The sequence below is a fragment of the Ammospiza nelsoni genome, chromosome 4 (assembly GCF_027579445.1).
Source record: "Ammospiza nelsoni isolate bAmmNel1 chromosome 4, bAmmNel1.pri, whole genome shotgun sequence".
Taxonomy (NCBI): Eukaryota; Metazoa; Chordata; class Aves; order Passeriformes; family Passerellidae; genus Ammospiza; species Ammospiza nelsoni.
Window position 1 is genome coordinate 1,392,501 of NC_080636.1, and position 23,378 is coordinate 1,415,878.

The 23,378-nt window shown below is 43.7% G+C and overlaps 1 protein-coding gene across 1 annotated transcript in view; it reads right to left on the minus strand.

Moving 5' to 3' along the window:
• Positions 1-23,378, minus strand: part of FGFRL1 (fibroblast growth factor receptor like 1) — a 170,368-nt gene that overhangs the window by 72,327 nt on the left and 74,663 nt on the right. The window contains exon 3 of the mRNA XM_059470991.1: positions 14,757-15,029. Coding sequence (XP_059326974.1) covers positions 14,757-15,029 — 273 coding nt within the window. The remainder of the gene's footprint in view (positions 1-14,756; positions 15,030-23,378) is intronic.

Below are 23,378 nucleotides of genomic sequence, written 5' to 3' on the forward strand. Positions count from 1 at the left end.
TTGACTGCCAAATTGGTGAGAGTGGGAAGATGCTGAATACTGGAGATCTGTTTCAAAGGAAGATGTGTATTTGTTGTGACTGGCTTCCACTTATGTAATTTGCAACTAATTTAGTCCCAAATTCATTAGCTGATTTTCTATGTTTCCAACAAATGAACAAACAAAATCCCTGGATTTGTAGAGTGGAGGGAGACTTCAATAACCTTGTCAGGTTTGGGGAAAACAGAGAGAGAAGTACTGAGACTAAGTTCCTCAAGTGAGATTAACCTCAACAATCTGAAGTATTCTGCACAGGAGAGACAGGGAGTCACACAACCAGCTTAGCCCTGGTTAGTGAAATGAGAAATCCATTCCCACAGTCTAGTGGAAAAAACCAGTGGGTGTCTTCAGCCCAGCTTTAGTCCTAGTTTCAGTGCTAAAAGACAGAACAAATTGATCTGGCTCATGACTTTGACATTTGCTCTGCTATCAGCATCAGCTCTATCTGATAGGATGACACTGCTTAAGCTGTGGTAGCCAGAGGAAATCCAATGCTAAGGAAATGGACATTCATTTAATGTTTATCTAGGATCAGCTCCACCAATGGATTCCAGATGTTGGCTTTAATTGTTGCATTCTGGTATGTTTAAGCAGCAGGAGTTCGTAAGGCCGATTTGTAAATCAGTCTGGCAGACTCATACTGAATCCCATCTCTGCCAGCTTTTCTAAGTCAGGGGATGCTCTTAAAATGTTAAGTACTTAATGTGTCTGCAATGCAAAAAGGAGGAAAGATTTAAAAAAAAAAATCCTTCCCTTAATGTTCTTTTCCTTTGCTCCTTCTGTCCTTCATTTCCTTCCCGTAAAACTACAATACTTGCCATTCCCCTCAAATGAGTCCAATGAGTCCAGATGAGTCCTAAAGCTAAGGAGAGCAGGTATGAGGATGCAGTCCTGCAACATGGGTGAGGCACCCTGCTCATCATTCACATACATTCCTTCTGAGTAACTCCATCAATTCCCACCACAGCCAGTGGCAACTGCATGCATGGACTACATCCAGCTGCAGTGTTCCTGGTATTTGAACCTCCAGTTTTCATAAAATGGGAAAAAATATTGATTACTGAAACCTTGGGACTGTCTCAGTTCTCAGCTTCCGTATCCTTCTAGCTTGTGTTCAACTGTCACAGCTCTATCCAGAGGTGGTACAGAAATGGCTTTCCTATTCTGAATCCCAAAGCACCACATGAGCTCCAAGTCAGACACCAGCAAACCTAGCAATGGTTTTGTTCCCAGCACGACTTCACACATCAGCTGAATGTGCTGGATTATTGTTAGGGAATTGCTTATTGCCACAGCCAACTTGCCAGTCAGGCCGTGCTTACAGGAGAGAAAACTATTCTAAAAAATACCTTTTAAGTACCATGTCCCTACTGACTATACTCACTATAGCTCATTAAAACTGCTTTTGAAAGCAGTTTTCTCAATTTCCTTTCAAAACACCTGCTTCTGAGAAAGCACCTCAGCATTCAACACATGTGAACCCTACTTACATTTTCCCAGGAATGTGTGCTTAGTACACACATTTTTCAAGAAGTGTCACTGGATGCTTAGGTAAGGTTTCAAAGCTTTCAGCAATGGCAATATTCATCCCATGGAAGTTCATGGGAATTCTTCAAAAGGGGTTGACTCAGCCTCGGCTGACTGCTTTTGAAAAACTCCCCTTTATCTGCTATCTTTGATGGTCCCAGAGATAAAATGCTGAAAGGGCAGTTTACCATCCTCCTTTAACACTACAGGCCTCTAAGTGGGGTCCACTTCTCCCCTCAGTAAGAACATGAAAAGCGTTTCACTCATGGCCCGAGTCATACTATATCTGAAGAGAGGCTTGAGGAAAGCAGCGGCTAAAAATCCACCTACTACTCAGAGCAGAGACCAAAGTACCAGCAAACAGCTGGCCCTATCATCTCCCCTTAGCCATGGTTTAGCATTTGAGGCTGGAGGAAAATCCCACTGCATTACAACAGCAGATCCCCCAAAACAGGCAGGGTGAAGTAAACAGCCTTGAAAATACTTTCCAGGTCCATGGGGCCATAAACAAGCAAAGCCCAAAAGCAACACCATCCCCAAAAGTTAAATCATTATCACTGCACATCCTGCAGGGTGCTGGGGTGGCACCAGGTGTCATGTCACATCTGCAATATTAAAAAGCCAGAACTCCATATGGGAATAAACAAACTGGTTATTTCTCCACAGGAAACAGGCTGTACCAAGTGTCATAAAAGCTGGTACAGAGCTCCAGGGAGATAGCTGTCAGTAAAATACTCTAAATAAAGGTTACAGCAGAACTAACAGGAATGACATGCAGGCATCTTGTTGACTTTTATTCCTCATGTCTGTAACTATTTCTGTGGTCCACAGAATATGAGAAAAAAATTAATAGATTTGGCCCAAAAGACAGAAGAGTGCTTTGTCCAAATACGAGGTGGGAAGGATGTAGTGAAACTTTTACAGAGTTTCTCCTTCAGGATATGCCAAGGATATGACATGGCTTTGGAGCAACCAAGGTGCTGTCACAGGATCTGCAGTATCCCCTCCCTTGCTGAAGATGCTGAAGGGTGGCAAAAATGTCACTTGTGAGCAGCCCAGTGAGCAGCCCATCCTCCTGGTAAGTGAGGAGCTCTGAACACAGGCAGGGCCAAAAATTCTGAAGAAAATTTAACACAGGTAAAGCAAACGAATAGCAATAATCACATACATGGCACAACTTGTGTATTCAAGATTTAACAGGCTAAGTCATAGTTGGATATGTCCATGATGCAGCTTTTGCATAGAACAAGAATAAAATGCATCCAAATCATTCCTTGTGAAGGGATATGAGATACACACGAGCTCTGACAGTACTGAGGATGTTCAGTGGCCAAATTCCTCTCTCAAACAATTCTACCCATCTACCCCTGAAAGATGTTGCTCTTTTGTCTGTTTATCAAGGCAAGGTCTCAAGGGGCCACCACAAAATTCTCCATAATTATCCAAGGACAGAGCACCCAGAAAACAACATCATCTTTTTGAAGGTCACACAGGCATGTTTTTACAATGGTTCTTGGTCAGAGTTTCTCAGACACCTCCTTAGAGGCTCTGAAAACCATCCCAGAGGAAAAGGGGTGATAGAGTCCCTACAGATGAAGCCAGTGTTAGCAGGACACAGTTCCAATGCCAGGAACATGCTCAGCACCTTGCTTGCATTTCAAATCAAAGACATACACCAGCTTCTCAAAATTCACCATCAATATTTTCACTTCCCAGAAGTGAAGGCTGCTGCATCTTCCAAACCTCCTTGAAGGAAAGGGATTAACAAAACCACACTCAAACCAAAGCAGCCCATGAGAGACCTTGGCTGACACTACCCTCTTGATGCTGTTGCCACGAATTTCTCCTGGGTTGGAGTTTCTCCTGCCAAAGCACACACCAGGGCTACCAGGAGGAGCTGCAGCGGGCTGGCAGTTGTCAGGAGACACTGCAAACAGAGCACAAACACTGGGCTGTGCTGGGGACTGCCGAGGCGTCGTTCTTCTCCTCCATCAGATCCTGGAATTGCTCAGCAGGGAATCCCAGCCTGCATCTGAAGGGGATCCAAGTCTCCCAGTTGCCTACCAGTGACCAAGGAGGACTGCCACCAGTTCTCCTCTCTCCTGCCAGCTGCACATTCAGAAAAGGTGAGATGAAGATCCTTGTCTACTTCAGTGCTGAGGTCACCATAACTCCTTCCAGTTTGAAAAAACACCCAACACAAAACCAACATGCCAGGTCACATTGCTTCTCTTTAAGAAGAGAAACATTCAATATTGGACTAAAGAGAAGTTAATGAAGAATTTGGTGGTGATGCTTTTCCAAATCGAAATAGTTTCGCAATGGAGGATTCAATGCCAAATATTTCAAAGCCTTTTGTTGACAATCAAGCAGAAAACTGACTCAACTCAATAGTTCAAATGACTTGACAACATTTTTCAGGGAAACAATGAACTGGAAGAAAAAAAAGCAATGAAAGGCCTAAGTATCATTTCAATTGTGTGATAAACTCAGACTTAGTGGTTTGGTTGGCATGAAGAGATCAGAAAACCACCCATATTCTGCATTTTTTGCTCTATAACCTAACAACATTCAGTGTGTCTGTAAGAACTTTACATACACACACAGGAACAAACATATCTGAAGCAAGATCAAAGAAAAGAAGAGAAGAAAAGAAGAAACACATCAGCTGTCTTTGTTGCGCTGGATCATTGCAATGGAAAATAAAATCATTTGCTTCCCTTTAATTTACATGAAATATTTTCTGTACAGGCCTGTTAATAATTGAGCTTGATATTAAACAACAGCATTGTTTTCACTGTTTGTCTCCCTATTGTTCTGTCACTTGCAGTAATTTAAAACAACCCAGAGAAATCACAGACAGATGCATTGTGCAGAGGACAGATGTGCTGACCCACACAGCACTTGAACAGCTACACCTGCAAAGTGCGTTTATGTTCTTTGCTTTTTGCTGCATATTAAAAGAAGGTTTTCTTTAAAACATTATCTCGAGAGCTGCAAAATACATCATGGGGGTAGAAAGTGAAGGGATAAATTCTGTGTTATCTGACTCCTTTTACTGTTTATTTCTCCCCTCTTTTCCTTGGCTTCGGTGCGAGGAACAGGTTCCATCCCGCCAGAGCAACCAGAATAAAACTGACATTTTATGAGTGGAAACAGTCCAAGCATGGTGGCTTATGCTCTTAACAGCCTGACATCTCAACCTCTGAAGGCAGCAGTGGTGCTGTTTCCAGTGGCTGCAGAACACCTTAAAAAGCAGCACAAACTGACAATGAAAATAAACTACGGTCGCCGCACTGCTGGAGTCTGGCAGCCTTTAACAAATACAGCAGCGCCTGGGTGTTAAAATACATAAATCTGTCATCATTACCAGGCTAAGGGGTCGTCATCCTATTCTCAAAATAAAAGAACTGTGCATGATCAGTAGGGCAGGGAGTTCAGAACAAAGTACGCCTTTTACAAACTCTCAACTGCTGATAGATGGATGTTTGCAAGGGACTTAATGTCTTTAACAGGGTACGTTTGAGAAGGAGTGTAGGTTTCAGAACTCCTGGGATTAGTACTTTTTTTTTCCTTTTCTTTTCCAATTTTATTGCCAAGAAGTGTATAATGTAAACACTCAGGTCTTCTGACTACGAAATCCACATTATTATAAAGAAGGAAGAATCAAAGCCTTCTAGCACAATGATATTATTCACGAAGGACAACATAGAATATGTTCCTCCTCTCATCAAACAAAAATAAATTGGATTTTAAAATAGGTCTGTACACTGATTTTCAGCAGCTCTGTTGATTTTTATTTTCCTTTTTTCATCTTTTTCTTAATGTGGATGCCAAAGACAGCACAGGAAAGGCAGAGAACCAGACCCTACAGGAATGTAAAAATACAGCTCCTCAGCAACCATACATTTTAACAGGCAACATACCTACATGCATGGATCAAGAGGCAGCATGTGAGCAATTGGTGCTGTGTACGTGCACTTACACATAAAAAAGCAGTCTCCAAAAACAACATCCAAGCTACACATTATAAACTGGTCCAACTTGGCACTGCTCACTCTATAATAAATATTCTTCACTGTGCTTTAATTTACAAGTGTGCCTTTTGGGTATTTCTGAGTTAACTGATACCAAAGAGAAAATCTGGCTAAAACCCCACTATCTGTGGCATTTACTGTGCAAACTGGGGACAGCAGAATGTGTGGTGGCACAAGGGAATGGGGCACAGTGCTCTGGCACAGAGCTCCTGGAGACGCTGTGCCCATGAAGCTCAACTCAGCCTCCGTGGTCCTCTGAGTCCAGTGAGGCCACGCTAAATCCTTCACTCCCAGCTTTCAGCAAGAAGCAGAGGGAGGAGCACAACTTCCAAGGAAAACCTGTCAGGAATAGGGGAGGATGGCAGTAGTTGTAGGGAAGCTGTAGAAAGGCCCTGCTACTTGGAGAAGATAAGTCATCTTGGATGCTTGGCAAGGTGGTAGATATCTCAAAGCTGCTGATGCCCAGGCCTGCAATTAGCTTGATGTCTTCTCATTACTTGGGGTGCTAGTAATTAAAAGACTCCTAACTACTCTTCTGCAGTCATAGCAAACCTTGCTTGGGTATCCAGACCACCTTTGGAAAGCCTGCCTTCCTCACACATACAGATCACCAGCCTGGAGCAGGGACTGCCTTGGCTTTACTCAGGAACAGAGCTACTCCTCTGCATTGTGGGCATGCAGATGTGGACAAATCTCCTGCTGAGCTCATCAGCACTGCACTGTCAACAGGGAAATTCCACCCCCTGCCCATATGGAGGATTGCACCAAGACAGCTCTGATTAATAAAGTCAGAGGCAAGAGATGTTTTTAGCCTCAGACAAACTGACGAGAAAAACCCAACGTGAACACCACAAGCTCGCTGGGAGCAGAGGCTCTTTCTATTAATACCATTTAACAGAAGGAAGCCATAAATTGCTCAGATCAAACACGGTTTTAACGTCAGCCTGCCTGGTATTGTGCGTTGCTTTCATTCCCAAACAATATTCATGCAGCAAGCAGAGCTGCAGCTTGCTATTTGCACGGGTGTAGCAGCCACCACACACTCCAAAGCATCTGCAAAGGATTGTGGGCTAAATGCATCCATATGTCCTGCATGCCTGGGATTTACACTGGCTGCAGCTCTGGTTTGCCACAGTCTGCCACAGGATGGAGTATGGGGGGAAATTATATATCCATACATACATGTATGAATTTCATGCTTACATCCATGGAAAAAAAAATCTTCTCATTTCCTTTAAATTGTGAACAGGTGTTGTCACCTTCTTAACTTGGCTTCTATGTTACAGCTTCACAAAGGGAAAAAAGAGATCTACCCGAAACAGTGAGGCTTTTGTTAGCCAGAACATGATGTATTGATAAGCATACTGTAAAGTTTGTTATAAAATCAAATGAAACTAATAAAACCGAACAAAGATCTTGTAAAAACTGTGGACATTATACAGCATTAGCACTGGGCTGCATAACAGATCTGGACTTGGAAGAAACAAAACTGCTGCCCAGTTGTGGCATTTTGCAGCCTTTTACACCCGTTCACCAAGACCATCAGTCAAACCACTCAGTGTTACATTTTTGATCAGTCATTTTTAGGATAGTTACAGCTAACACTGGCACTCACATCATCACCTCCTTATGGATCAAGCTTTTGAAGAACAAATTGTTATGGGCTGTTGTGACATCAGTCTGGTGCAGCACTCATCAAAATGATGAAAACTAGTGAAATTGTTTCCCTGTAGCATTGCAGCAATAGTCACACCTTTTCATTTCACCGTATTTCTTTCTCCTCCTTTCCTCTCCCAAGGACAGTGGACATTGTACAGCTGGATATATTGGACAGGGAGTTTGTTAGACTCTAAATTGGATCTCTCAAATGAGGAAGAAGTGAAAAACCCTTGAAACTCAGGGGGTAGGAACACAAACTAACAAACTTTAACACAAATTAAACAAACCTTAACAAACAAAACTGGTTTTAGATTTCTTTTCACATGCTTGTGCTGTCCCTGAGCAGCACCAGGCTTGGCCAGGGTGTGTGTCTTTATGCCTAGACTGATGAACACTGAGCAGGAAGAGCCCTTGCTTGGGTGAGGGCATCGTTAGCCAACGATGAGTCACTTCCAGTGGAAAAGGAGCTTCACTTCCAAGTGAACAGCTTTTAGCTATGAGTTTGCACCAAAACATGAAAACACTCACAGTTCACTGACTCCTCTACTCTACTGGGACCCGTTCATGCCCATTTCCAGTCTGTTCCCACAGGCTGGCACGCAGGGTTCCCTCACCTGGCCACACCAGCAAGGCAGCTCTTGTTAAGAACCAAAGCCCTTGCTACACCTCCACAGAGGGTGACACGGTGGCACCTCGTCACATGCTGACAAGAGATCCTTGTGCAATCAGCCCAGTGGCTGGGTCTTGGGAAGGCTCCCTTCTCCTGCCCAGCTCCCAAAGGCCCAAAGCAGTCTGAGCTTTAATTAGCACCACAACCATTACGAAGCATCAGTGGCTATGGCCAGATCCTCATCTGGTGTTAATCACCCTGCGTGTGCACAGGAGGCCACCAACGGAGATCCAGCTGCTGGATTGGGGGCCTTAACAAACTAAACACCAACTTGGGAACTGTTTATTGTCACAAGGAACTCTTCATTTCCATCTAACAACTGACTAATCATCATCAGCCATGATTATATGCCCTGTGATTGCGTTAATGGTCCCATGCTGGATGGACTGCCCTTTGCACTTCATGTTGAAGTAAATGCACTAAACTCCATACCATGATCAGCACAGCCTACACCACCTTGTTCTCAAATGCAAAACCTGCATATTTTCTCCCTTTATTTTTGAAGTGTTGACTCATTTCAATTTTTGCTTAGCATTAGTAGACGCTTGGAGCACACACTGCTGACTCAGGGTTGATTCACATCTTCTTGCTGAGCACATCTCTCTCTGGTCCCCAGAGTTCCTTAAGAGGCCAAAACCCAAACATAAATGAATTTGTCATGCTTTTCCAAGATGGCTGGTGGCACCTGACTCTGGGCTAGAAATGTTTTTTCAGCTTTTGCACTGTAAATGAGTTCTGAGACACGGATTGATGACTTCATTGCAGAAGCGTAATGCAAACCATGCTTTACTGAACTTGATTTTTTTTCACACAGTATTTTCTACTACTACAAGCAGAAAAAAGAATGTAAGAATAAATATCCATTCAGACAAGGCCATGAATTTTTTCAGGATACTTATGCTGACTGTTTAAAAAAATGGTTATTTTAATGCAAATTTTTAACACATGCCTGTTAACAAAGAGAGCTGTCTTTGAACAAGCTGTAAAAAAGCAGAAAATAGCAGTTGGCTCAGCAGGAAAAAGCTACTTTAAAGATAAATCATCTGATGTCAGGACAGATTCTTGAAGCAATCAATTGCAATAGACAGACAGCAGACATTTAACAGCAAATTTGATTTGTCTGAGAGTGAGATGCAGCTCAGATTCTGAACAGCCCATCAGCAGGTCAGGACAACAAGCTGCCCTTTTCCTCCTGCTCTCTGCATCAAGACTTTACTACTCTACAACCCAAATGGAGCAGGCACCAGAGGGGGATATGAACTGGACAGATGATGGATTCCTCAGCAAAATACTCCTCAAAAAAAAAACCCTTAAAGAACAAAATAAACAACTGCAGCAGTCAGAGACATAGGGCAAAAAAAAAATAAATTCAGGAGAAGCTGTTTCTGGGACTTACATGTTGATTATTTTTGTGCTGAGATGCACCCAGGCAAGATGGGTCCTTGGCAGTTCACAAACACCAAGTGAGGCAAGAAGGTGACAGCCCCAAACTCTTGCTGCTGCTTTTTTTTTCCTTTGCTACAGAAAGCAGTAAGAAACATGGATGCAGATGTGAAAATGGAGACAGTCTGATCTTTCATCACCTGGTTGAGCAACTGATGCAAGAAGTATTTACTGGCAGCACCTGTAGCAATAGCCCCACATGTTGTAATGCTGGCACACCTTGCAGGATTTGGCCTGCAACACTTCTGCAAGTGAAAAGTCCTCTGTGTTGTGTGTTAGTGAAAGAGGTCATTATGTTACTGCATAAATATTTACCTAGTCTTTCCTACAGCTGTTCACAAACAATTTTCCCTTCAGAGAATGTCCAGACTCCTGGAACTCGGGATACTGTTTGTTATTGCAGAGAGAGCAGCAATGGAGGTCCTCCAGCACTTCCATGTTAGAATACTTTGTTTTCTCAGTTATTTTTGAGTCAGGAAAAGCGCACCCATTTGGGCTAGGTTTTCCCAGGGAGGGCCTGATGGCTGGAGTGTGGCTCCATGTGTGCAAACTCACATTTTGGCCAAGCTGGCCACAGCTCAACAGAGGCTTCAGTTACACCACCACCTGCTATTTTTTTTCTGCAGAACATGCCTCCCTTCAGCACACAAGGTGGACAGTTTTCAAACAAGGAGTAGCTATTCAGCACTTTCTTTCTTCCTCTTTGGCCTTAAGTTTCCTTTTAGAGCACACTGGCAAGGAATTTTTTAATTATGCAGTAAAGAAACCGCAGGTTCCAACCAACCAACCATCTATAAATTAAATAAAGTTACTTTTCACACCTTTAGAATTAATTCAGTTGAGGGAAAAAAGATAAGATTTAATGAACACCATTGTAGATACAATTTCTGGGGAAGGTATAGCACATTTGTTTTGATGAGCCACACATAATTCTCCAAAATAAGGAACCATTGTACTTAATAACTGCAATGTAATTAAATACTGATTAAAGTTCCTCTTCCAGCATTTGTAAATCCGTCTGCAGTGTAATTGGCATCCCAAATCTTGTGGTGAACCACAAAAACTATTAAGGATAGCTAAGAGAGGAAATTGTAGTTTTGACTTATATTGGTAATCTGCTTTTACTGGCTTACATTTCACACAGGGCTGTATTAGAGCAGGATTCCTTGGATCTCTGGGATCCTGGCCCTGCAGTCTGGGAAGATGGGGAAATAAGCAGGGCAGAAACCAATTGCTACCATCTGGGTTGGCAAAGCCTTTGTTTGAGAATGATGATCAAAATCCCAGAATAAGAGAAGATTCACTTCCAAAAGAGCAGCTAGGAAGACGCAAGATTAGGAGGTAAAGACTTTAGTGTGTGTTATGAAGTAGGAATCGTCTTTTGGGGAGAGATTTAAGAGATTTAGACTCAACTCTGAGCCTCAGCTCCTATTTTATGTGGTCTCGGCCTAATCACCTGGTCTGCCTTTATCTCAGTTACCATCTGTAAAATCACTGTAATCCATCTCATCGGCACTTCCAGCCAGGCAAGCTGGACTCCTGTCTCCAGACAGGCACAGCCACACCTAAGCCTGCTCTGCTCGTGCACTGAGCTGGCTGGCTGCAAGCAAGACCTGTCCTGAAGCCACAAAGGGACGTTCAAACAGTCTTATATTTGAATTATTACATCTCACAGAGTCCAGCTGGGGAGCTCATCTCTGCCACGTCTGCAGGACCCCCCAGTGTTGGAGGGTCCACCGACCTTTTCATTCCTTTGTACAACGTCCCAGATTTCTGCTGGTTCTCTGTACTATTATGGAATACTGTGGCTAGTAAAAGTTAAATTAGTAAGAGTTACATAGCACTGAAAGCAGGCAGAGAGGCTGGATACTGCTGAATTTAGTCACAGCTCTCTGTAGGATTTGGCTAAACCATCACCTTATTCTGCTGCAGCCTCCACGTAAATAACACTGGGGTGACAGCTCCTCACTTGCCAGTGGTGTGGCAGACCTCAGTTAGAATTATACAGCACAACTCCAAAACTTTGCAATCAGCTACTGAATATTTTCCAGATATTATTGGTTAAATTTCCAGAATGCTCTCTCTCACGTCAACATGAATTATATTCTTTTAAGTCCTAGTGTTTCATGAATCATTTAATGCTGTTCTAGATCTAATATCTTAACCACCTTGCCCATGTCTGACACCTGTGTGCTTTTACATGTTTGGTGTTAGCAGTAAAGCTGGAATAAGAGGGGTTTTTCTTCTTTGAAGGAGTGGGAAAATAGAGAAGCCATATGGTGCAAGAAGCCTAATGAAGTTTTGTGCTTTCCAGAGCACAAACAAAACAGCTCCATCAATTTGATCTCCATCATCAAAACTGACATGCAGTTGGTTTTAAAACACTGCCTCCTTCTCAAAAACCAACAAGGGATTGATTTTCTCTCAACCAAAAGTATTTTCACCAAGACGAACACGAGCATCTGGTCATTGCATTAAATGTCTGGGTCCCTTGAAAGAGTCGGTCAGTGATACCTTGTGTTTACTTGCAGAGCTTGACAGAAAAGACACAAGGGGAACATTTGTTTTCAGGGGAAACTGCTGCAGTGAAAAGCAATTGGTTTGAAACACTACATGAACACAACTGCACCACTGAAGAGAGGGGACGTAAGCAATCCATCAAAAATGGCCTGAGCAACAAGAATGCACAGGGGCACACTGTGACACAAGGAAAGAAGGCACAAAATAGCAAAAGAAGTACTGGGTTTAGCCAGTATTTACAACAAGGATGCGTGGAAATGAATGATACTTCAGCCCACATGTCTGACACAGATTTAGGTTAAAGTCACCCTTCTCTTGGTACTCAGGGATCAATATTTGTTTGCATAGGGCTCAATCTCACACCCACAGAGGCCAGAGGGAGCTTGCTATTTCCTTCCATAGATGCCTGATGAGGCTCTAAATAACTAGGGTTTCTGCCCAGGGCTTTTCAGTGCCAAGTACAATGAATACTATTGTTCTTAACACAATTATATTTGATAATCCAATTTCCCTGAGCAACTGAATTGGAATTTTTGTCCCAATCTTTCCTGAATTCTAGTGCAACGTTTACCCCTGTGCCTCCTGACTTTTTGTTTTCATTTGCTTCTGTTGTGTTACCAAGAAATAGGCAGAGTCTTCTTTGATTTACAGATACCTTGATGCCTCTGCTCTGGAATAATGGGATATGGCTAGAGTTTTATAGAAGACAAAGGATGACACAAGAGATCAACCACTTTGGCAACTTCCACATACTGCAAAAGCACAAGCAGGACTAAGCAGTTACCTATAGCATTAATTTCTCCACAGCCAAGAGTCTGAAGTCTGTATAGATATGACTCTGTAAGACTATTTCCCCTTCACCCTGTTTGTTCAGTGTAGCACAGAGAAGTGGATGAATGTGGCTAAGAAAGAGGTGAACAAGGAAAACCAAATCCTCAAACTATGTAAACTATAAGACAACTTTTGCAGCTCTATCCCACTGATGCTACAGGAGTCACCAAAGGGTTTCCCTCACAGAAGCATCTCTTTCCAGAAAAGATATTTACATTCTGGTCCCTTTCTTATACTGGCTGTGCAGCAAAGTGCATTCTCCAAAAATCACCCTGCTATCAGGTGATAATCCTCCATCAAGCAGCACAAAGTGTCTGCTACATGCCCTGAGCCCACAGCAGTTTCCTTTCCTGCTGCAAACAATAAAAAGGAGAAATAGAACAAAACCAGGCCAAGAGCCAGCCAGTAGGCAGCTGGAAACTGCCCTAAACTCTGTCCTCACTCCCACCATCTCAGAGAAACAGAACGTTGTAGACCAGATGCTCAGAACACTGATCAGGCAAAAGGTGAGCAAGATATCTGATCTCACGCTCAGCTTTGTAACCCTCCCCTTGGCTCCCCCAGCATCCTCTAAAACACTGCTTTTCACCCAGCTCTTTTCCTTCTCCCAGCCAAGCCCCAGTGAGCACACTTCTGTGGCAGCCCCTGTAGAGGAATCTCTGATTACCCAGAGAAATGTCTTTGGGAGTCTTTGGAGTAGCCCCAAAATCTCATTGCTGGGCCAAGCAAGCCTTTTGAAAATGTCAAAAGCATTGCCAATGAACCCATGGTCACTGAGACAGCATTTGAAGCTTTTTTAATCCTGCCTCCACCAAGATTTCTCAGGAGCCAAGCATCCCTGGGTTACATGCCAGCTCAGAGCTTTGTTTCAATCCAGATATTATTATTCCTGAAGACACCATGCTTTACAGCTCAGCATGTGGATCTCCCCGCTGTGCGTTTTCATACGGGCGCTCCAACATTTGTTTTGAGAGCTATCCTGTTCCAACAGCAAACATAAAGATCAGTGTGACCTCTCCTTATCACACAGCCTTTCCTGTGTGGAATTCATTGTGATCTGGACCCCGGTGGCTATTGCATCATTTCTGCTTATGCGTAACCTTTGGCACTCTGCAATCTTATCAGCGTGCAGCCGGCTGCAGCAGAAGATGCGCAGCAGCACCGCCAGCCCTGGCCATCCTCAAACACTGGAGGGGCCAGCTAAGAGTGGAGGCCAGTGAATGATTAGCAGAGCTGTAGGAGCTGTAAGACTGTCAGGATGGATAGAGATGAGAGATCTCTGCAGCCAGGTCAGGAACTCGGGGTTCATTGCAAAGGGCCTGGGTGCAGGGCCCTGCTGGGAGCTGCCAGCCACAGCTCAGGGCAGGCCCGAGAGAAGAGAGGGGCAGAGAGGGTGAGAGGGTGAGAGAGTAAGAGGGGAAGAGTGTAAGGGAGTAAAAAAGGTAAGAGAGTAAGAAGGGTAAGAGAGTAAAAGGGGTAAGAGAGTAAAAGGGTAAGAGCGCAAAAGGGTAAGAGAGCAAAAGCGTAAGAGAGCGAGGCTCCCATTACAATACAATAAATCCTCTTCTGTGTTGAATATTCTGATTCTCACTAACCAATCTAGTACAAGATACAAATCTTATAGCATTTACATACTGCCTATAAGAATCATTACATTACCACACTGTGTTACATTTTAAACCCTAAAAACTCCTCTTTGGGCCCCTTCTGCCAAGCTGGCAGGGGCTGCTCTGACCCTTGGGCCTGTCTGCAAGCAGAGGGTGTTGTTCCATCAAAAGGGCATCACCTTCAGTCCAGCCACACCATTGTTTTCCAGTTGTTCAGTAACTAAGGTATCTCAAAGCTTGCTTTCATTTCAATTTCGCTTATAACTTCTATATTCTCCAAATCTTTTGCCAGGCAATCACATTTATAAGGCTTTCCTGTATCATCTTCCCCAACACAGAGCAAATCTGCAACCTCTGACATGAAACGAGCTCTGTCTGTGGCTCCAGAGCAGGCGAAGCCTGGCGGTGCCCGGCCGCACTCACCGATGACGATGAGGGTGTAGTTGACGTTGGCGCTGCCGAAGCCGTTGGTGGCCTTGCAGATGTAGGTCCCCGCGTCCTCGCTCTCCACCTCCTTGATCTTCAGGCCCTGCTGGAGGATGCGGAACCTCGTCCAGCCGCTGTGGATGGTCCGCCCGTCCTTCATCCACATGGTGAGGGGCGGCGGGTCGCCCTCCACGGGGCACAGCAGCTTGATGGTCCTGCCCAGCCTCACGGACTGGCGGTGAATCACCTTGTCAGCGATCCTGGGGGGGCCTAGCAAAGAGCAGAGACAGCGACAGCTGTTATGGCTTTTGCCAGTGACACAGCACTGATTCAAAGCTGTGTCATCAATCCGGCCATTACACTGACTGCTGTACAGAATAGAAGGTGCTTACCAAAAACCACTTCCAACCAAGGCTGGAAATGTCAGCAATTACAGAGACTTGAAGGTGTAGCTTTGCAGCTCAAGCTAACCCACCAGGGAAGCCTGGCTCTGAGGCTCTATTGCTTTTCCAGCATTTTCCTGTTGCAAGAAGGAGCCCAACCACAAACTTTTCTGGTGTATTTGGTAAAGAAACTGTAGTTGTTTTAAACCTAACACCTATCCTGAAGGTAAAATTAGTAACAGGGGTGGTGCTTACAACAAAACACTGCCCCACACCCCCCAAATGTTTTAATTCTTTCGTGTTGTATGTACAGTAATTTCCTTTAATAGTCACCAGATGGGCTTTATCTGAGACACATAAGCCTGCAGTTGTTGAACACAGAAAATTCATTGAGGAGTGCTTCAATAAAAGGCATAGCATAGCCTGATATGTTAACATTGCTTATAGTCCAAAAGAGGATATTTTTATAAATTTCCTTAGCAACCCTGCTGGTTTGACCCACTTGACAAATATTTGCTCTTTGTAAAAGGTGATAATTTCATACAAAAGAGAGTGTCCCTGGAATGTCAGACTAAAAACACTGTTTGCCACATGATAACAGGATGCACTTGGACAGGCCAGCAATCAGAAAAAAGAAGTGATAAAGACTCCAGCAGTGGGAATGCTCCCATAGCTGAATTCCAATTGAAATTCCTTCCCAAGGCTCTGAAAAGTTGAGAGACTTTTTCCTGCATCTGCCTTTTCTGCCTTTTCATTAATTGCACAAGTTCTCTACACAGATTGCAATAGCAGTGCTCTTCCCAGAATAGTCTTTTAATGGGTGTGATAATAAGTGCCCTGTTCTTGCACAAGGACAAAATGTTTTGCTAAGAATTGCTGATGCTGAGTTGCACCCCAAACCCACAAGATTTTTGTGGGATTTGGAACTGTTCCCTCATATTTTACTCCTGTTCCTAACGTTTTGCAGGATTGGACCCACAGGGAATAAACTACAGAGATCATATTTGCACTTCCTCATGACTAATTCCTATTATTCCAAAGTCTGCTTGATTTTTCCTCAGCATGACTGAGGCAGTACATACAGTCCAGCTCCTGAATGACTCCAGAGCTGCTGTTGCAGTTACTCATGTTGAATCCCACCCATGAATTTTGCAGCTTTGCTGGTGAAAAGAAATGCTGCTCAAGCCGAGAACAGAGTGGTGAACTAACTTATTAAAGAGTTTAACTAAGAGGCTGGTTAAATCAATGGGTCTGAGAGGCACACTCAGATTCTGATGAACTCCTAATGACCCAAAGTAAGGACCTTGAGAGCACTTATTCTGAAAAAGTCAGAGATAACAAAAAATAACAAAGAAGGCAAAGATAACACCCACCCCTTCACATCTTCTGCAGTCACCTGTGGGACAGGTCATGGGGGTGATGGTATCCTCCCATACTCCAAGGGACTGGCAAAACACCTTGAGAAATCCTGCCTGTCCAGGTGTTTCTAAAAATTCCAAATCACCCTTATGTTCTTCACCTTGTGAGATTTCCATCCATCTCTGTGGATGGAGAGACAACCCCAAGCTCTTTTGAATGCTGGTCTGACACAAATTGCATTGCTGAATATTTTAAAATGAAAATCCACCCATGAAAAGGGGCTCTGTGTATTGCCTTTGATAAGGCAGAATTCACAAACACTGGGTGAGAATCTGCCCCCAGTTTCTATTTCCCTACATGATGCACTCACTCAGTGCAAAGGAGCTGAAATGCCCAGACAAGTCCACAGACTCTTTGAAATTCTAGGCTGGCCCTTGGAGAGGTTCCTTTCTGACTCAGAGCCCTATCTAACCAAGTCAAACTTTACGAGTCGTTTCACTGCAACCTGCCTGTGAGCCAGGACTCTACTTCATGCATATTCAAATGACAAAAACAGATCTATAATTAGTACTGGGAAAAAAAATGCTTGGTGCAGGGCAGGCAGGGACAGTGGGGAGAGGAGCACCCTCCTCCCAGCTTGGAAGCCTGCTGCAGGCTCCTTCAAAACCCCTTTCCTTCCGACATTCATGGTGACTCCTGATGAATTTGGAGACCTGGAGGAATCAGATAGTTTCCCAGTCACGTCATGAGCTCCTCTGGGGCAGCCTGCACAGGCGGGGCTCCTGATGGCACCAGAGTTGCCTCTGGATCTGTCACATGTTTGGGTCAGTGGTAAGCTTGGTCCTCCTAAATGCCATTTTCCTTTGACTGACCTTTCATTCTGAGGAATTGTTGGATCAGTCCCTGTCACAGGATCTATCCGCAGACCTTTATGACATTTAGAAATGGGCGCGTTTCTTAGAGCCATTCTGCCTTAAAACATTACTGCAGCTCTTCATCAGCTCCTCCAGCAGCTTTCTCAGGAACAGGAATAAAGCCCTCCCCTCACTCTTCTTTCCTGCTGTGAATTTTGCACTTCTCAGTAATTTACAGCTCTAGGACAAAGATGATAAGGCCTTGTTTCTGCTGTAAGTATTTCCATTTCATTACCTATCATCTTTGCATTAATAACTTTCTGCTCAAGCTGTACTCTCTGGAGTCAGTGTTCTGATGTAAATATCGAGCATCATGGTAATTATTGCAATACGGTAATTTACTACAGTGTTTACAAAGAACCACAATATAATTCAGCACCTTCACATACACCAGAGGCTTCAGACGCCCTGGCAAGCTAATGGTAGCTGGACCTCCTGAAGCTGGGCTACAGCAAGAATAAAATATTGATATCATCGGGATGTCAGTCTCTCTTTCTCATGTACAGGCATTCATTGGGTCTTATTTCACTACATATCTGCAGAGCCCTGCCTTGGGACTGCAACAGTGACGGATGAATGCTTTTCCAGTCAAGACACACTTTGGCACATCTCACCACTCTGCACCATCAGAGGCACCAGGGGAGGCAGCAGAGAGGGGTAAGTTTGTTTTGAAAAAAGGCCCTTCTCCAATTCCTCTGGGCAGCGGGTGCCACTGACACAGAGCTGCCTCACACTATCTAGGCAAATCTGCACTATCTAGGCAAAAATATCTGCACTATCTAGGCAAAAAACACCTTCCCCCTCTGAATCCAGATATTAGGCTGCTCAGCATCACTCAGGTTCTCTTGGAAATTAAAGTCCAAGGTTTCTCTGTGGCAGTTCCATCTCCTACTGCATGATAAAAAGATGTAGTAAAAACATGCTGAGCCAGCCAATTTCCCGTGTGCAGCCCTGCTGCTGACAGGAGCTCCCCACCTTCCAGCACTGGTCCCTAACATGCCAGGGGGTGTCCAGGGGAGCAGAGTGCCCAGCCAGCCCTCCCAAGGCGCTGCTTTGGGATTGTCCCTGTGTCTGACGCCGCAGGGCTGGGGCGCGCATGCGGGAGCGGAGCCCGGCACTGGGGCCCTGCAGGCTGGATACACATCTACAGCTGCTCGGCCAGGCAGCACCCCAGGAAAGCACCTGCTGCTTCACCTGCAGCTGCCAGGGAGGTAAAAACAGCCTGAGCCCTGGCGCTGACCGACTTCCCATCCCTCGCCGCTGCCGGCGTCTGTCCCGTGCTCTAAGGCAGCAGTCAGAGGCAGATGAAATTACTGCTCAAGCAGCCAGAGTCGTGATCTCTGCTGTCCTGGGCTCAGCTTTGCGTCATGTGTGAGCAGAAATGCTCTAATTGAGTGCAATACCCTATGTCTGCTCACTATAGCACTGCTCCTGCCTTGTTTGTGGGCAAGGCAACACCCCAGGAGCTGGAGAGCAACGCCATAAGGGATCATTCTGAAGCCTGAAAACATTTCATTAAACCAGGCTGTTAAAATAGTGACTTCATATATTTACCAATGCAAAATTAATGCTAATATGGATCATCTTTCTGGGCAGGGGGAAATGAATCCTGTCAACTGCAATGCACCTGCACTCACAGTCAAAGCTCCTGGATCCTTTCAAGGTGGAGCAGCAGAGAACAAGTGCCCTCTGGCCCTGAGTGTAAATCCTGGAGGGGTCTCTACACTGTGCTCCCCCCAATTTCTTAGCCATTAGGCAGTGATTCTTGGAAACATCCACCTATTTTAAGTGCTGAGAATCTCCAATTGGTGATGCTTCTGAACACAGCATTTCCTTCCTGCAGTATTTTTTCACGGGATATAGGCATGAAAACAAGGCCCTAGGTAGATATTCCATCCAAGATTTTTAGGCATTTTTGTAGTCAGGAAGGGAGAGGGAACTCTTGCAGTTCTCCAGCAGGCAAGGACAGCTCTCTATGGCCACGGGGCATTGCTTTTAAGCCCCATCACAGTGGAGAGGGCACAGTTGGTTCTACAGCCTGTCTGAACAGAAGGAGCTCGCTCAGAAAATTAAGCCCCACCTCAACACAAGCCCAGTGGAGCAGGTTTTCCTAAATCCTCCTTGTCCTCAACCCAATAATTTGAGAGACTAATTTCTTAATATTCTGTCTGAGGGAAAAGGGTGGGATTTGACATCTGAGGATGTGACTCGGGAAGAAGTGATGAGAATGCAGCTGCCTTCCCCCGTGCTTCGTTGTTATTCTTTCTCCAAACACAAACTAAATATAACTTTGCCCCATAACATTCAAATAATTTTAGTTACTAGCAGGGATCATGCCTGGAGTTCCAAGGGCCAGGGTGCAATCAGGCTTAAAATATAATTTAAACAACCCAGAACCTACATTTTCCACCACTGCTTGTAGTTTCCCCATCTGCAAATACATATAAACACAACCAGAAAGAAACCAACAAGCTCAGCCAGATGCCAAGTTTTCTGTTCAAGATCATATAAACTCAGTCAAACATTAACAAGGAAATGCCATGATCACCTCATTTGTTTTAAATATTTCTGCTCATATACATGCAGACAAGTGTGCAGATTTATTTGCCTCATTTACGAATACAAGCAACTGGAATCCCCATTCTGTTCCATTATATAAAAGACAGACTCTACACCTGTCTTGCTGAACAGCTGGGCAATTTTCAATTTATATCCACTATCCTACACCACAGAAAAGCCCCTCTTGCTGCTCTGCTGCTGACACTGCTTTACCAGCATTCCTGCTCTCCTCCACAGTGCCTTGGGAAGGGATAGTAGCTGCCATTTCTTGGCAAAAGGAGTTATGTAAAACCCAAGAAAGCCTCTTTGCTTTAGCAAATAGCTATTTCCAGGAAGCAGCAAAAACAACTTGTAGAAGTGTATTTAAGATGCAGCAGTGGAATAGCCTGGAGCTTCCTGTCCATATTTCTCACAGTCAAAAACACGCACACATGTAATTATATTTTCCTGGGCTGCACTGCAAAGTTCATGCACTCATTCAACTCATACATGCAGTAAACATGATTTACAGCTCTGTGTGAAAACCCTCTAAATATATGGTGTTTTGATAGTGACTCAAACCCAGCACTATAATTTAGCAACACCTAGCAGTGAAAGCTAAATGATTTCCCACTTCACATTCCTAACTTTCCATGAACCCCTTTTTACTGCTAACCTGGGGAGGAGATACTGCTTCTGCAATTGTTTGGACTTATCCTTGCTATTCCTACAACTGAACTGCACACTAATATCAAGCTTCACATATGGTGAACGCACCAGCACTGACCCATGTCCTATGAGACCATTTGCCATCACACAGTTCAAAGTGAACTTTATTAACACATTAAACATAATTACAAAGAGGAAATTCCAAGGAAGGTCAACAAGCCCGGACAGTTTCTTGGAATGGAAAGTAATTTATAATATCCACATACTGTATTGTAAAGTTTATAAAGAAGTTAAATAAGTTTTAAGAGCCCCGTGGGTTATGTATATTTTATTATTTAATACCAAACACATTCACTTTCTATGTAGATAAGACTTCTTTTGAAGTGCTGTGTTAGCAAATTAGCAAAGTCATTCACAATGAAGCACCCAAACAGCCCATCAACATGGAGTACCACAGATAGTGTATGTCCTATGAGGAAAATAGAGTAAGCACAGAAATGCTTCATTTCAACAGTGAGACAAAGGAATTGGACAGAGGTTACCAGCCAAACTGCTCATTTGGTGGAAACACAATCTCTTACACCAAAACTTGAGGCAACGTTTGACCTTCACCATGCTCATCATGGTAAAACCTGAGCTTCCAAAGTCTTTACTGCCAAGGTGGTTCACAGCAAAGTGGATTTTCTTTACCTTTCCAACACTTCAAAACGTACACAGGCAGCTGGAAAGGACCACCTAAAAGCCATATTTGAAACACACATCCACAATTGCCTATCTTGGGGTACCTGCAAAGCTGGGCTGGACAATTCCTGCTTACGACCAGAGTTTAACCTCTTCTACAATAGTTTAACCCTCTCTACAAGACCAGCATGAGGATTATGCACTCACACTCTCTGCATATCATTAATACCGTTATTTGTATTGGCATTCAGGCTGTAATGATGGATGAATGGACAGAGGCCTGGCTCTGCTAGGACAAACTCTACCAAGGAGCAAATCTCACAGGGAAGGCTTTACAAAGCAGTGTTGGGAACAGCTCCAATCAAGAGGAGTAGGTGTTCCTGCAAGAGAGGAGCTCTTGGCTCTCTGCACAGTTGGAAGCCATTACATGGAGAGCAGAACTGATAAAAATGCTTTTTGAGAGAGATAAAAGGATGAATGTGTTGCCCATGTATCCCATTAACTAATGGAATAAGCAGTTCAAAGGACTGGTGAATCCAACATCTTTTCATATTTTCAAAACAAAACAGTTTGCATTTCCAAAAGGTATTTGTTAGCCAAGTAAAGTAGGGGTCAGCGTGGGGGTAAATGGTCCAAATGCTTTGGTATGTGACATGAGGAGATCAGATTAGATGAGCTAATGGGTCCTTCTTGGCCTGAAAACATAGGCGCCCACAGACAAAAACAATGCTTATCAAAAACAATCAAAAGATTAAAGAAAAAACCAACAGCATCTCCGTAGAACAAAGACTCTGAGCGAGGAACACAAAAACACCACAAGTATTTGCTGACCAGCCCTGATGGCTGGTCAGGCTTAGGTTTGGAAATCATGGACTGTTTGCAGAAGCAAGCTCCAGGCTTGGGTGCATGGCTCTGCCCAACAACCACATGGAGAAAACAGCTTTGCAGATCCATTTCACAGCGAGTGAAGTGCCATATCTTCCCTTTCTTCCCTCCCTCTGTGGTAAGAGCTGCTTTGCTGATGAAATGGGTATTTATTGATAGCACAAAAAGTACCTGACATATTTTTACATGAGTAATAACTGGCCCCTTGTGTGAAGGCTGCCAGTAAATCTCCTACTCTAGATGTTCCAAAACTAAGAAAACTAGAATATCTGGGAATGTGTTCCATTTAATTAAGTGCCCTGCATACACATTTCACTGACATTTAATAAAATAGTTATTGTATGTTGAACAATTGGCACTTGATTATTGCTTAGATTTATTAGTTCAACAACAGTAGATGAGATATGTATCTCTTATGTAGTTTCTAAATCCTTTGAGCATATGTTTCCAATAATCAGTTGGTATTTATTTAACATGAAATTACCATCTTATTAAATTAAATGTGCATGGGTGACATTCAATTTCAATTGTTGCCGAACATTTTTTCAGCAGCAAAAAATAGTAACTTTATCCCTCAGATTTCAAGGTAGCAAACGCAAAGGAGAGTTAAGATTACTTCAAATTACTTTTGAGGAAACAGACTTCATATGCTGGAAAGTTTCTAGTGTGGAAGAAATGATATTATTTATTGTTTCTCAAGTGCTGCCAGTGGGATTAGTGTGGGCCAAAGGAGAGGACTAATATTTCTACTCAAAAGCTAAAATTATACTGACGGTGCAGTTCAGGTATGCAGCCCAATGGATAATCAGAAAACTTTTCTTAGAGAAGAGATAAGTACAACAAAGGTGTGTTGGCACACACACCCTCACAATCTATCTCTTCCATTCCCATTCAAGAAGGCAAGCCCATCTAAAAAATGTCATTCCTAATTTGTTGGGCATTTTTTCAAAAGAAATGGCCTTAAAACATGGCTTCAAGATTTTAAAATTAGAAGGGTTTTTTTTTTTCTTTTTTGGCCTGCTATTTCCAGGAAGGACAAACTGCCTAATTCTGGAAGAAAGCTAGAAATCCTCTGGCTTGAGGGAGGATCCAGAACCCAAGTGAAATTCCATAGCCCCAACCTGCTCTCTCCAAACCTAACACAGAGCTCCACCATCTCCACCACAGGTCACAGAGGGACCATTCCTGCC